The sequence below is a fragment of the Oncorhynchus mykiss genome, chromosome 3 (assembly GCF_013265735.2).
Source record: "Oncorhynchus mykiss isolate Arlee chromosome 3, USDA_OmykA_1.1, whole genome shotgun sequence".
Lineage (NCBI taxonomy): Eukaryota > Metazoa > Chordata > Actinopteri > Salmoniformes > Salmonidae > Oncorhynchus > Oncorhynchus mykiss.
This window is the reverse complement of record NC_048567.1, coordinates 25,883,667-25,897,978: the sequence shown is the minus strand read 5'-3', so window position 1 is coordinate 25,897,978 and position 14,312 is coordinate 25,883,667. Positions and strand designations below refer to the sequence as shown.

At 40.6% G+C, this 14,312-nt stretch overlaps 1 protein-coding gene across 3 annotated transcripts; it reads left to right on the top strand.

Moving 5' to 3' along the window:
• Positions 1-2,115: 2,115 nt before the first annotated feature.
• Positions 2,116-14,161, top strand: ica1 (islet cell autoantigen 1). Of its 3 annotated transcripts, XM_036973358.1 has the most exons (15): positions 2,122-2,264; positions 5,574-5,614; positions 6,109-6,136; positions 6,251-6,425; positions 6,592-6,664; positions 6,810-6,933; positions 8,769-8,967; positions 9,355-9,480; positions 9,592-9,690; positions 10,145-10,248; positions 10,361-10,401; positions 10,651-10,713; positions 10,904-11,182; positions 12,611-12,703; positions 12,927-14,161. In XM_036973358.1, the coding sequence occupies exons 2-15, from the start codon at positions 5,587-5,589 to the stop codon at positions 13,046-13,048; spliced, it is 1,554 nt and encodes a 517-aa protein (XP_036829253.1). In that variant the 5' UTR covers positions 2,122-2,264; positions 5,574-5,586; the 3' UTR covers positions 13,049-14,161. The 3 variants fall into 3 exon arrangements, with proteins under 3 accessions (XP_021450252.1, XP_036829253.1, XP_036829254.1); XM_021594577.2 differs by lacking the exon at positions 5,574-5,614 and having other exon boundaries at positions 2,116-2,264; positions 6,107-6,136; XM_036973359.1 differs by lacking the exons at positions 5,574-5,614; positions 6,109-6,136 and having other exon boundaries at positions 2,125-2,264; positions 6,216-6,425.
• Positions 14,162-14,312: the final 151 nt, after the last annotated feature.

Sequence of the window (14,312 nt, the reverse complement as noted above, 5' to 3'; positions counted from 1 at the left end):
TAAATACTGGAGGCTGAGACAGGAGGAGTCAGGAGACACTGTGGCCCCATCCGAGGACACCCCCGGACAGGGCCAAACAGGAAGGATATTACCCGGTCTCTCAGCTCCCTTCTTAGCAGCCGACTTGATGTCGGACCACTTATTTTTTACGGCGTCACTGTCCTTTGCCATACCCCCGATGGCAGAGACAGACTCGGCCACTCTCGCCCATCCTCTCTTTTAGGTGTCTGCAGTGACCCCGCAGTTATCAAGTCTCTCCAACAGCAACCATTTCCTGGCTGCTATTTCCTCCACCATCAATTCAAGCTATTGTTTGATGAAGTTTTTATTGCGCTTTCCTTGATTAACCATTTTTTATTTTGATGTACAGTAGCTAACGTTAGTCTGGCTATAATATGTGAAAAATAACATTTGTGTGTGTGTGTGTGTGTGTGTGTGTGTGTGTGTGTGTGTGTGTGTGTGTGTGTGTGTGTGTGTGTGTGTGTGTGTGTATATAAAGGGTTCGCGAGCCAACGAGACATAAAGCAAAAAAAATAAATGTAATCAAATGTAAATATTGTAACGACCCTGGGTTTATAAGCGCAGAAATCGATCACGCATGAGCATGCTTTTGCGGCACAGTCGATAGCGCGCCGGACCTCGGGCTCGAAGGTCGAGGGTTCGAGGCCTGCTACCTGCTGTTTCGTTACAATATCAACACTTTATTATAGTTGGCCAAATCCTATCATCCCTGTCGCATAGGCTTATTTATTAGTTTCAAGCACGTAACAAATGTAAATGCCACATAAGAAGATATTTACCAAGATCCTAAGAAAACTACGAATTCCTAAGAACATTTTGAGGAATTGCATTTCCAAACTATCTTAAGAAGTAATTTTTTGTCTTATGCAGCTTCTTAAGTTTTTTCGTAAGTAATGTTTTGTGAATCCAACCCCTGATCTTGTTCACATTCTGATTGTGCCCACATTTTCAGAAATATGTTTACTACAGTGGAGGCTACTGAGGGGAGGACGGCTCATAATAATGGGTGGACCAGAGCAAATGGAATGATATCAAACACATGGGAACCATGTGTTTGATGTATTTGCTACCATTCCACCTACTCAGCTCAAGCCATTACCAAGAGCTGTCCTCCCAAATGAAGGTTCCACCAACCTCCTGGGGTATACAGGTGGTATTAAAATGTGTCTCATATCAGTCCACTGTGTCCACATTGTGACCAGATTCCCTGGTCCCTCCCTATATAAAAAATATTTGGCTGGGGAGGTGCTGGTTAACCCACTGTTCCTAGGACGTCATTGAAAATAAGAATGTGTTCTTAACTGACTTGCCTAGTTAAATAAAAATATATATATTGATGTCATAAGTCAATCATGATGATTTAAATGGTTTCACTGTCCATATCCTCAGGCGTTGCTGACTGCTGCCAGATCTTACAACGACAGAATATGTATTTTAGGTATCTGCTATAATACATGCTATAAGATCATATGTTATAGCAATCTGTCAGTCGATGACGTGTCACACAACCATTGGTTGATGCCCACGCAAAGTCTGAGCAGGGGATCGCGACCAATGCGTGCCTGATTACAACCGAGGTCTGCAAGGTCCGATCACAATCAGATCACAATGCATCTTGTAGTCGTCTACACCTGTCTGAAGATGAGGGCACAATCAGAATGTGGACAAGACAAAGGATGCGAGTTAGAACCAGGTATAAACAGAGCTTAACAGGTACATATCTCAAGAATAGTTAGGTGAATTTTCAGAGCAGTGTAATATTATTATTTTTTCACATTAAATAGAAGCTTGTTAGTAAATGTCCTCTGCAGTGGACATCAAGATGCGCTATTTTTTACCTACTATCCCCATTTAATGTAATTTTTCATATTTACTATCAACCGAGTCCTTATTAAGGCCACTACAGTTCACATAGGCCTACAATAAAACATTTATACAATTTTTTTCCCCAAAAATTATTTGTAACATGTTTTTTTTCTCACGACGAACACTTATGTAACTCAGGGAGGATATTCTGCAGCTTTATTTGCTAATCGCAAATATTTGATGAACAAACGCGACTGCGCCCTTTTTTATGGGAGCAAGTTTGGTGCGTTGTTACATGACGTCATCGACCATTCTGCGCAAGGATTGTATTCAACAGAATGAGCAGCTGGTTACGCTGTGTAGCCTACAGTCAATAATAGTAGAATACATGTATGTACGTTGTCTATAGCTGGATGGTAGGCTATCAACACAGCAAGGTATGTGATCTTGATTTTCAATGTAAATTAATTGCTTTGGTCAATAGGTGTTTATTGGCGGCTACAAGAATATGGAGAGGGCAGTCTGGTTAACATACGCTGATGATGTGAAGCGTTCTGTGTTTATTCTGGTACTGCGGCCGAATAAAGCCGGACATTACATTAATTCACTCACATGCAGGAATCATCTTATTATAAGTCTTATGCTATGGCATTATCCTTGGCTATCCGATGATAATGTATTGAACAAGGTGCGTGCTTGCCTTCTCAGCGAGAGGCCTAAAACCAGGCACCTTATTATCAGAGGCTGCTGAATCGTGACAGAGTATTGCCAGGCCCTTTCGGGTGTGGACTGTTAGCCAACAGACTAGACTAGCGTGATAGGTTGAGCCTTGTTAATTTGGTTAAAGGTTATTGAATATCTAAAAAAATATATATATAGCCTACCTATTTCGCAATGAATAATTCATTTTTTGTTTTCAACTGTATCGACCAAGATAATGAGTCCCCAAACATGATAGATTGTATATACTTTTTTATTAAGGTACGCTACCTTTCAAAAGTTTGGGGTCCTTGTTTTTGAAAGAAAAGCATTTTTTTGTCCATTAAAATAACAAAATTGATAAGAAATACAGTGTAGACATTGTTTATGTTGTAAATGACTATTGTAGCTGGAAACGGCTTAAAGAAAAACTTTTTTTTTTAAATGGAATATCTACATAGGCCTAGAGGCCCATTATCAGCAACCATATCTCCTGTGTTCCAATGGCACATTGTGTTAGCTAATCCAAGTTTATCATTTTAAAAGGCTAATTGATCATTAGAAAACCCTTTTGCAATTATGTTAGCACAGCTGAAAACTGTTCTGATTTAAATAAGCAATACAACTGGCCTTCTTTAGACTAGTTGAATATCTTTAGCATCAGCATTTGTGGGTTCAATTACAGGCTCAAAATGGCCAGAAATAAATAACTTTCTTCTGAAACGCATCAGTTTATTCTTGTTCTGAGAAATGAAGGCTATTCCATGTGAGAAATTACCAAGAAACTGAAGATCTCGTATAACGTTGTGTTCTACTCCCTACACAGAACAGCGTAAACTGTCTCTAACCAGAATAGAAAGAGGAGTGGGAGGCCCCGGTGCACAACTGAATAAGAGGACAAGTACATTAGTGTGTCCAATTGGAGAAACGGACGCCTCACAAGTCCTCAACCTTGCAGCTTCATTAAATTGTACCTGCCAAACACCAGCCTCAACGTCAACAGTGAAAAGGCGACTCCAGGATGCTGGCCTTCTATGAAGTTTCTGGACATTTTGATCCTGTAATCAAACCCACAAATGCTGATGTCCCAGATACTCAACTAGTCTAAAGAAGGCCAGTTTTATTGCTTCTTTAATCAGAGCAGTTTTCAGCTGTGCTAACATAATTGAAAAAGGGTTTTCTACTGATCAATTGCCTTTTTAAAATGCTAAACTTGGATTAGCTAACACAATGTGCCATTGGAACACAGGAGTGATGGTTGCCGATAATGGGTCTCTGTACATCTACAGTGCCTTGCGAAAGTATTCGGCCCCCTTGAACTTTGCGACCTTTTGCCACATTTCAGGCTTCAAACATAAAGATATAAAACTGTATTTTTTTGTGAAGAATCAACAACAAGTGGGACACAATCATGAAGTGGAACGACATTTATTGGATATTTCAAACTTTCTTAACAAATCAAAAACTGAAAAATTGGGCGTGCAAAATGATTCAGCCCCCTTAAGTTAATACTTTGTAGCACCACCTTTTGCTGCGATTACAGCTGTAAGTCGGTTGGGGTATGTCTCTATTAGTTTTGCACATCGAGAGACTGAATTTTTTTCTCATTCCTCCTTGCAAAACAGCTCGAGCTCAGTGAGGTTGGATGGAGAGCATTTGTGAACAGCAGTTTTCAGTTCTTTCCACAGATTCTCGATTGGATTCAGGTCTGGACTTTGACTTGGCCATTCTAACACCTGGATATGTTTATTTTTGAACCATTCCATTGTAGATTTTGCTTTATGTTTTGGATCATTGTCTTGTTGGAAGACAAATCTCCGTCCCAGTCTCAGGTCTTTTGCAGACTCCATCAGGTTTTCTTCCAGAATGGTCCTGTATTTGGCTCCATCCATCTTCCCATCAATTTAAACCATCTTCCCCGTCCCTGCTGAAGAAAAGCAGGCCCAAACCATGATGCTGCCACCACCATGTTTGACAGTGGGGAAGGTGTGTTCAGCTGTGTTGCTTTTAAGCCAAACATAACGTTTTGCATTGTTGCCAAAAAGTTCAATTTTGGTTTCATCTGACCAGAGCACCTTCTTCCACATGTTTGGTGTGTCTCCCAGGTGGCTTGTGGCAAACTTTAAACAACACTTTTTATGGATATCTTTAAGAAATGGCTTTCTTCTTGCCACTCTTCCATAAAGGCCAGATTTGTGCAATATACGACTGATTGTTGTCCTATGGACAGAGTCTCCCACCTCAGCTGTAGATCTCTGCAGTTCATCCAGAGTGATCATGGGCCTCTTGGCTGCATCTCTGATCAGTCTTCTCCTTGTATGAGCTGAAAGTTTAGAGGGACGGCCAGGTCTTGGTAGATTTGCAGTGGTCTGATACTCCTTCCATTTCAATATTATCGCTTGCACAGTGCTCCTTGGGATGTTTAAAGCTTGGGAAATTTTTGGGATCCAAATCCGGCTTTAAACTTCTTCACAACAGTATCTCGGACCTGCCTGGTGTGTTCCTTGTTCTTCATGATGCTCTCTGCGCTTTTAACGGACCTCTGAGACTATCACAGTGCAGGTGCATTCATACGGAGACTTGATTACACACAGGTGGATTGTATTTATCATCATTAGTCATTTAGGTCAACATTGGATCATTCAGAGATCCTCACTGAACTTCTGGAGAGTTTGCTGCACTGAAAGTAAAGGGGCTGAATAATTTTGCACGCCCAATTTTTCAGTTTTTGATTTGTTAAAAAAGTTTGAAATATCCAATAAATGTCGTTCCACTTCATGATTGTGTCCCACTTGTTGTTGATTCTTCACAAAAAAATACAGTTTTATATCTTTATGTTTGAAGCCTGAAATGTGGCAAAAGGTCGCAAAGTTCAAGGGGGCCAAATACTTTCGCAAGGCACTGTATATAGATATTCCATTAAAAAATCTGACATTTCCAGCTACAATAGTCATTTACAACATTAACCACGTCTACACTGTATTTATGATTTTCAGTTTACAATTGGCTCATTAACCCCCCTCCTCTCCCCTGTAACTATTCCCCAGGTCGTTGCTGCAAATGAGAATGTATTCTCGGGTCAACTTACCTGGTAAAATAACGGATAAATAAATGTTAATGATCAATTTTATGTTATTTTAATGGACAAAAATGTGCTTTTCTTTCAAAAACAAGGACATTTCTAAGTGACCCTACATTTTTGAACGGTTGTATATATATATATATATATATATATATATATATATATATATATATATATATATATATATATATATATATATATATATATATATATAAAATCCATTCATGCATGAAAATAACATAAGGATTGGGCTAATAAATGGACCATTCTCCCAATCATATGCCCATGACTGTCTAGGATAACAGGCAGGGCAGCAGGTGCACTTTTCATAATGGTGTTGGATGTCAACTCTGTTTTAATATTTGACCTCAACCAATGGGCAGGTAGAAACTCATACAGTTTTAGTCCATTGCCAACACCATTGGTCTAAACCTACCTGGGGAAGGGAGTTGAAGTTGGCCTGCAAAGCCATGACATAACATGTAACCTATGTTACAGGTAACCTGACAAAATGGAGAGGGGAAATTAGTGAGTACAAAAACACTCACCATATTATTTGAATTAACATCACAAATGTATTTGTTCTTTTGCCATATTTTTGATAAAGTAACAAGACTTTGACCGTTTCGGATGTCATTGCAGCGGTGGCTACTCCCGGGAGTATTTTGACCGCTTTATTGAAAGCCAAGACTCATCTGTTGTGAACAAGTTCCAGCAAAAGTACTGGAAAACCAAACAGAAGATCATCAAGGTCACGGGAAAGAAAGAGGACGAACATGTCGTGGCGTCAGACGCAGACCTGGATGGCAAACTGGAGGTTCGCTTCACAGATCAAATGCTTCAAATCTGTTTTGTTACTGTGTCATGAATACATTGTCATAGATACACAGACAACTGTTGCTCCCAATTACCAAAGACTAAAGATTTGCATAAAATGCATAAATTTGTTGACTGGCATAAGTCATTTTTCCATGGCATTGTAGGTGTTTCACTCTGTCCAGAGAACGTGCATGGAGCTATTGAAGGTGATCGAGCAGTACCAGAGAAGAATCTGCTGTGAGTCTTTTCACCCTCACATCTGGCACCCGCTTCCATGTCGGACCCAGTTACATCTGGGTACCCAAGGTTCTTCTGGACCCGGATTCTGAAGCCCTGTGCAATCTTCTGAGTTCTACCATGTGGCTCTATCCCTCCTCTTCAGTTCTATCCCAGGAGGAGAATGAGTTGGGGCGGTTCCTGCGCTCACAGGGCTCCCAGGACCGGACCAGGGCTGGGAAGATCATGCAGGCTACCGGGAAGGCCCTCTGCTTCTCCTCCCAGCAGAGGTTTGTACCTGGACCACACTACCAGAGGACAGACAGACTGGATATTGCAGTGTAGATCGAGAGACAGACAGGATAGGGGGCTCACATTACAAGTTAGAGAGACAGACATGCAGGATAGTAGTCTCTCTCCCTCTACCAGAGGAGACGAGACAGACTACTAGGGTAGCGAGACGGTCATGTAGGATAGTAGTTATAGGCGGTGTGTCCATAAGGCTAAGGGAATTAAATTGCCAAAATTATCTAGCCTAATTAGCCTACTCCTTCAACATAGGCTACTACACCAGAAAGCATGATTTGGCCACAGAGGATCATTAGCTTCTTTAAAATGGGTGGCAGATTGTTGAGCCAGTAACTGAAAGGTCGCTGGTTTGAATCCTTGAGCCGACTAGGTGAAAAATGTGTTTAGTACCCTTGAGCAAGGCACTTTACCCTAATTGCACCTGTAAATCGCTTTGGATAAGAGCATCTTCTAAATACAAAAATATATAAAAAAGATTAGCTGTGGATTGTTTTAAATTGCATTGCCTTCAGTCGGAATTTCTGCAGCGTGCGCGGCAAATACCAAATAGATGATTGTTGAGTTGCGACTGTCAGTGAAAAGTAGAGGCCCAGCCAGGCATATTGCAATATTTCAATATACAATCGTGGGAAAACATAGTTTTTAAAGCAAATGGCTATTGCTGTAAAGAGAATACAATGGAAAGACTGTCTTTTTAGTTATCAAAATTCTCAACTTAATTGAGAGAACAAACGTATCGGCACTAGCTGAGATCATCGGCTATATGTCACCAGTGAGTGCACATGTTCACTGATCAGTGCCACTTGAAAGTTTGTTTTTGGACAATCATTTCCTCTTCCGGGTTAGATGGATGTCACACTGTAAGTATTTGTGTCTCTCCTTCTCGTATATTAGGCCTAGGAGAAGGGGAGACCATTTTCATTGATCTGTTTGTCGTTCTCAGCAAAGTAGGCTACCTTGTAATTTTTGTCGTATTTATAAAAGAAGATTCTGCTTATGTCTCCGGTCATATAAAGTGTAGTAGAATTTCATGAAATGTGTTTATTAAAGGCCACATTTTTCCCGTGCAAAGAAAGAAGAAACATATCTGATCTAGCCTACAGCTCTACGTCACTACGCAGGCAGCCAGTCTTTTTTTGCAAACAGTGATTGAGTTATATCATTGGCCTAAATCATGACTATCCAATCTACTCATCACATTATGAATAGTAGGTTATCTTGCATAAGTCTGCAAATGTGGTGATGCATGGAATGCTATATTTATAAAGGGTACAGTTCTATGGTGAGAATTAGCTTCCTCAAACTTGAAACTCACGCTGCCTATGATGTTAGTCTCCCTCTTACAGAGAAGATAGACTACCAGTGTAGAGACAGAGGAGGTGCAAAATTGCGTCAATTGGCTCCTAAGGGACAGGCTAGGAGTCTGCTGTGTAGAGGCAAGAAGGAAATCGGCATACAGAGAGAGCTTTGTATTATGACAGACATAGGCCTGTACTGTATCAACACTGTATCCAGAGTGTTTGAATAGAAACTGATGATTCATAATTGAGAGATTGCCATGGTAATCCACGTTGTTTCGGTAATGGTTCATAGGTTAATTTTTACTTACTCTTTGCGGTTCCATATTTAAGCTTTAGTGACCAATAACCCAGTCAAAAAGATTCAGGAGCAGAAAAAAGGTGAACAGACAATCATCTTCTTTCTAAATGTATATTTTTGTCCAGCTGCTGCTCTTCACTCATCCACATGTTGTCAGCTGCACTTCATTTGGATGAGTGGATTTGTTCTCTGTTGAGGAGTCTTTTGCCCCCCTCAGGCTGTCTCTGCGTAGTCCTTTGTCTCGCCTCTACCAGGAGGTGGAGACTTTCCGATACCGGGCCATCTCTGACACCTGGCTGACGGTGAACCGCATGGAACAGTCCAGGACGGAATACCGTGGAGCACTGCTCTGGATGAAGGATGTATCCCAGGAGCTCGATCCAGACACACACAAACAGATGGAGAAATTCCGCAAGGTTTGGATACTCTCTTTAGATATCGGTCTCAATCATATCAGGATGAAGGACTGTTTAAACCGTATCAAAGAAGTCTGTGGGCCAGATTGATTAAGCATTTGTACCTGTTTCTGTATGAAGAATTACATCTAAATTTCATAGAATCAAACCGAAAATGGAATTGTTATATTTACCACTAGATGGTGCAATTTACTGTAAAATTGTGTGTGTGTGAGTGTGTGTGAGTGTGTGTGTGTGAGTGTGAGTGAGTGAGAAAGACGTTGGTTGCACTTGCAACATCTGTGTTTTCTCATGTGTGATGATCATTATTCCCTGCAATGTTACGTGCCTAAGTTATGATCCTGTCTTCAGTTGGGCAATATTTAATATCTATTCTCTCCACCTCAGGTTCAAGTGCAGGTGCGAACCACTAAAACAAGCTTTGACAAACTGAAGAATGATGTCTGCCAAAAAGTCGATTTATTAGGAGCCAGCCGCTGCAATCTGCTTTCTCATGTTTTAACCACATACCAGGTACACCGGAATATCAAGGAGTGGTGTATGCACTGAAAGTTAAATAATAATTATTGCATAATAGTAATTGTTGGCTACAGCCTTGTGCTAATATGTATTTGTGTGTTTCAGACCACCCTGTTGCACTTCTGGGAGAAGACGTCTCACACTATGGCTGCCATTCATGAGAGCTTTAAGGGCTGCCAGCATTTTGAGTTCTCTACAATCAAGGTGAGGGAGGCCTCTATCATATCTGTTTTCACATTTTATTTAACTAGGCAATTCAGTTAAGAACAAATTCTTATTTACAATTACTGCCTACCCCGGACGATGCTGGGCCAATTGTGCACCGCCCTATGGGACTCCCAATCACGGCCGGTTGCGATACAGCCTGGAATCGAACCAGGGTCTGTAGTGACGTCTCTAACACTGAGGTGCAATGCCTTAGACCGCTGCGCCACTCTGGAGCCAATTTCCCTCTGTTAAGCTGTATCATCTTCGTCAGGGTTTTGGAATCTGTGAATAGTCTATGATATACTCTAAAAGGTGTCCGTACAGTGTTGTACTTTACATTAAGAAGGAACTGTGTGTTTCACCACAGGGCCTCACTTAGATGACAGCACAAGGTGTCGTTGTCAGCGTCATGTCTTGTGACGTTGTCAGTATGTCATTCTTCTACTTCCAGAGCCTCCAAGACCCCATGGATAAACTGTCATCTCAGGGATCGAAGAAAAAGAGGGAGAAGAAAGTCAAAACAAAGACAGATCTTGAGGACACTGCAGATGGCCAGTAAGTGGAAATCCATACAACATGACAGAGTGAATTTAAAGTCTTACATTAGGCTACACAGGATCCTATACTGTACACTACATGTAACATGTTTTTTTGTTGTTGTCCTTAGACTTATCTCAATAGATCCCAATGAAGAGTCCAATGAAGAAGGTAAAGAACCATAGTGCCATTGTAATGCACACTTGTTCTATAATGATGGATTTAAGGCTAGATTAAATCAGATTCCCAACACCCGCATAGCTGTTGTGTTGACAGTGTTTGAGGTGGAACTGTGTTAGAGCTGTCAAATCCACAAGCGGTTGCTGGCATTATACCTATCACATTGGCTGCATGGAGTCTGGGTTAACGCTAAATTTGATTGAATCTAAGCCATGCACTTTTCATTATCATCCTGTGCAGCTCAAACCAAGACACCTTCTGGACAATTCTTTGAAGACATCGACCTTAATAGACAAATGACAGGTAATGTACAGAAGCACCACCTCAACATGTGTCCTAGTGTCCTAAATTAATAGAGAAAAATATATGAACAGATCATGTAAAATTATTTCTTATTTTACCCCCAAAAACATATCATCAACTACCCGTTATTACCCGTTATTAGGCCTACTGCCCACCTCTAAATAACACAGTATTTGATTGGTTATTCCAGGGCCTGAGGATCTTCTCTCAGCCTTCTCTCGTCAGGAGCAGGAGGAGGGTGGTGAGAGGGACAGCATGGCCTTATTGAATGAGATTCTGGGCAGCACGTCTCTGGATGAGGGCGAGTTCTCACAGGAGTGGCAGGAGGTGTTTGGTAAGGGGGACCAGGGGAGCGGAGCCACTAGTAGAGGGGGCCTAGTGGAACCCCAGCAGGAGGAAGACTCCTCCATCTTCCTCCCATCTCACCTCCTGGACCAGAACAGGAACAACCTCCAATCTTCTCTCTCAGGTCAGAGGTCAAATACAAGACTGTTGTGCATATTTATTCATTGGTCAGATTGCATTGCTCTTTATTGAAAAACAAACCATGTGAAGCATCACCGTGTAGTTCTTCAAAAACACAGGATTTTGTGGAGAGAAAGCATGTACAGCGAGGGAAAACTATTTGATCCCCTGCTGATTTTGTAAGTTTGCCCACTGACAAAGAAATGATCAGTCTATAATTTTAATGGTAGGTTCATTTGAACAGTGAGAGACAGAATAACAACAACAAAATCCAGAAAAACACATGTCAAAAATGTTATAAATTGATTTGCATTTTAATGAGGGAAATAGGTATTTGACCCCTCTGCAAAACATGACTTAGGACTTGGTGGCAAAACCCTTGTTGGCAATCAAGAGGTCAGACCTTTCTTGTAGTTGGCCACCAGGTTTGCACACATCTCAGGAGGGATTTTGTCCCACTCGTCTTTGCAGATCTTCTCCAAGTCAAAGGTTTCGAGGCTGACATTTGGCAACTCAAACCTTCAGCTCCCTCCAGATTTTCTATGGGATTAAGGTCTGGAGACCTACCATTTAAAATTATAGACTGATCATTTCTTTGTCAGTGGGCAAACATACAAAATCAGCAGAGGATCAAATACTTTTTCCCTCACTGTAAAAGATCATCCTTGATTAAATGGAGAAATCCCTGACCAGAGTATGAAGCATGAAACAATTGAATAATCAATTTGTGTTAGTAGCGTAATTAAATTCAACCCTGTGGTTGGTTAGATTTTATGAATGAGCCCAGAAATGACATAATTAGGGCTGTGCAGTTGGCCCGTTTTTTTTTTTTTTTTCCCTTCTCTCTGAATAAGTACTTTTTTCACCATGTGTAGTAACTATTTCCACACAGAGAAAGTGGCCCTAAAATGTTTTTTTTTTTTTTTACAGCTGGCTATTTGACACTGGCTATTTGATTCGCTTACCCATAGCTAATTACTCATCTCTTTCCATTCCATTTCTCTCTGGGTCTGGGCAGTGACTACTACAGTAGTCCCTCATCTGTTTTTGTGTTTGTCTATATTCACATGGGGGCTAGTGAAGTGAACAGTCACACTGAAATATCTTTTAACCTCATGTGGATCTACATGTATTACTAAACACATTTCCATTTCACACCACACTTGTGAAGGGTACATACATACTTGTACATGCGTGAAACAGGACAAATATAAATAAGTACCCCTTATTTGACCTTTGAAATGGTTTATGGACTGACAATTGTATTTTGGAGAACATAGATTTAGTGAAGACATGCAGTGTTCAATAATTGCAATATTCTTGTCTATTGCACAAAGTCAAAAGTTGTGTGTGAAAGTAATTTATTGTCTCCTGGATCAAGCAACGATGTGTATCCCCTCAAGATGGATCTAAATCTGCATCTCCCTTCCAGATTGGGCCACGAGCATTCCACAGCCCATCTCCCAGGCAACAGCGCAATCATCTGGAGCCAATCAGAACCCCTCTAGGCCAGCAGCAGTGAGAGGTAGGATTGGGCCAAATGTGTAAAACCAATGAATATAATTGTAAGGGTTTAGCTCATAAAAAAAAAAAAAGCTGTGTTTCCAACAAGAACCTGTGTTTGAATGCTTTCGAAGTACTTGTTGGGTATAAATAGCACAATGTCTGAGTCGTATTAAACAAGACATTACTAGTCAACATCCAAGTTTACTGTGTGAGATGTTTTACCTCTGGTTCGGATTGTGCAGAGACTTCAGAGACCGCCAAAGACCTCTCAGCCTGGTTCAACCTGTTCGCCGACTTGGACCCTCTGTCGAACCCAGATGCAGTAGGCAGGAGTGGGCAGGAGCATGAGCTTCACAACGCATAGACCTGCGACCTGATTCACATCCAGGGCAAGCTCCTACGCTATAAGTTAGCATAATGCACAACAAGGTCATGGTTATTTTGCTGTTAACATCTGTTCTAGGGTCATCTCTTTCTCAACCCCCGACCTACTCCTTACCATTGAGTTAAACAACAATTTTACCCTGGACCAGCTGTTAGAGGCATTTACTGTACAAGTATTCAATGGTATCAATCAATTGAGCTTGAAATCATGAATTCCAAAAGAAAACAAATGTTATTTGTGTCTGTTTAACATGATTTATTAATGTTTATAAGTTAAGTTGTCAGAGCGGGTAGATGCTTTCAACAACCAAAGGATGTACGAAGGATTCATGATTAGCTTTTTCAGAATTATTGCCTTGTCATTTGGGTATACCTGTAAGCTTTCTGGTGGTGACAATGATGAGGCCTTTACACCCATCTCAACAATAGGAAAATCAGTATACAGTATGAAAGGGTAAAATATGTATCAGTTTTGTCTGATCGATCATACATTTATTGCATGTTTTGTGTATTCCTTATTTAGTTGTGTGGTTGTACTCACGATATGTTACTGTTGACAATAACATATCTAACATTTGATTTGTTTTAGATACACTCTTTAGGGCCTGGAATATATTCAAGGTGTGTTATAGAGCAGCGCACTAGACAGCTGACAATGCACCTTTTTAAAAGGCATTTTCTCAGACGTTTGTGGAAATTCTATTCATGGTAACCACTGCACATGTCGGCTCCAGCGTAAAGGACCTTAGTCTGTTCTATAACACGCCTCAGATTGCATCCCAGCCTAGGTGTACATTTATTAACTAGCTGCACTTTCAAGTACACAATCTGTATTCTATTGCTTGGAGAGCAACCTATGGACGAGTGGGAAATGTGCATAACACACATTCTAACCTGCATAAAATACATATGTTGTAATTGGTGACTGGTTTTAAGCTTGTAATCAAAATGATTAGAATTATATTTTAATTGTGGAGTGCTGAAAAGTGTGCATTTTGATTGTCTGTAAAAATGTGCTAAATGAGACTAACTTATTAGAATTAAACTATTGCCATTGTTTACATTAAAAGCCTTGTTTATTCCTGTTATCTTATGTATTGTTGCTTTATTTGAATGCTGCAAAGCTATGCTATTGTTCCTCTATTGTCAGGTTACAACTACCACAAGACTATTTCCTCTTTGGTTTATTAGCTTTGAATAGATAGTGGGATGTGTGCATTCTCTCAACTGACAGAACTTCTATC

What these genes read in the sequence shown, in the direction of transcription:
- ica1 (XM_036973358.1), top strand. Translation starts at nt 5,587, where the DNA reads ATGAGAATGTATTCTCGGGTCAACTTAC. An exon ending in GTATTCTCGGGTCAACTTAC is followed by an intron (nt 5,615 to 6,108) that starts CTGGTAAAATAA and finishes TATGTTACAGGT; the next exon opens with AACCTGACAAAATGGAGAGG. An exon ending in CCTTAATAGACAAATGACAG is followed by an intron (nt 10,714 to 10,903) that starts GTAATGTACAGA and finishes TGGTTATTCCAG; the next exon opens with GGCCTGAGGATCTTCTCTCA.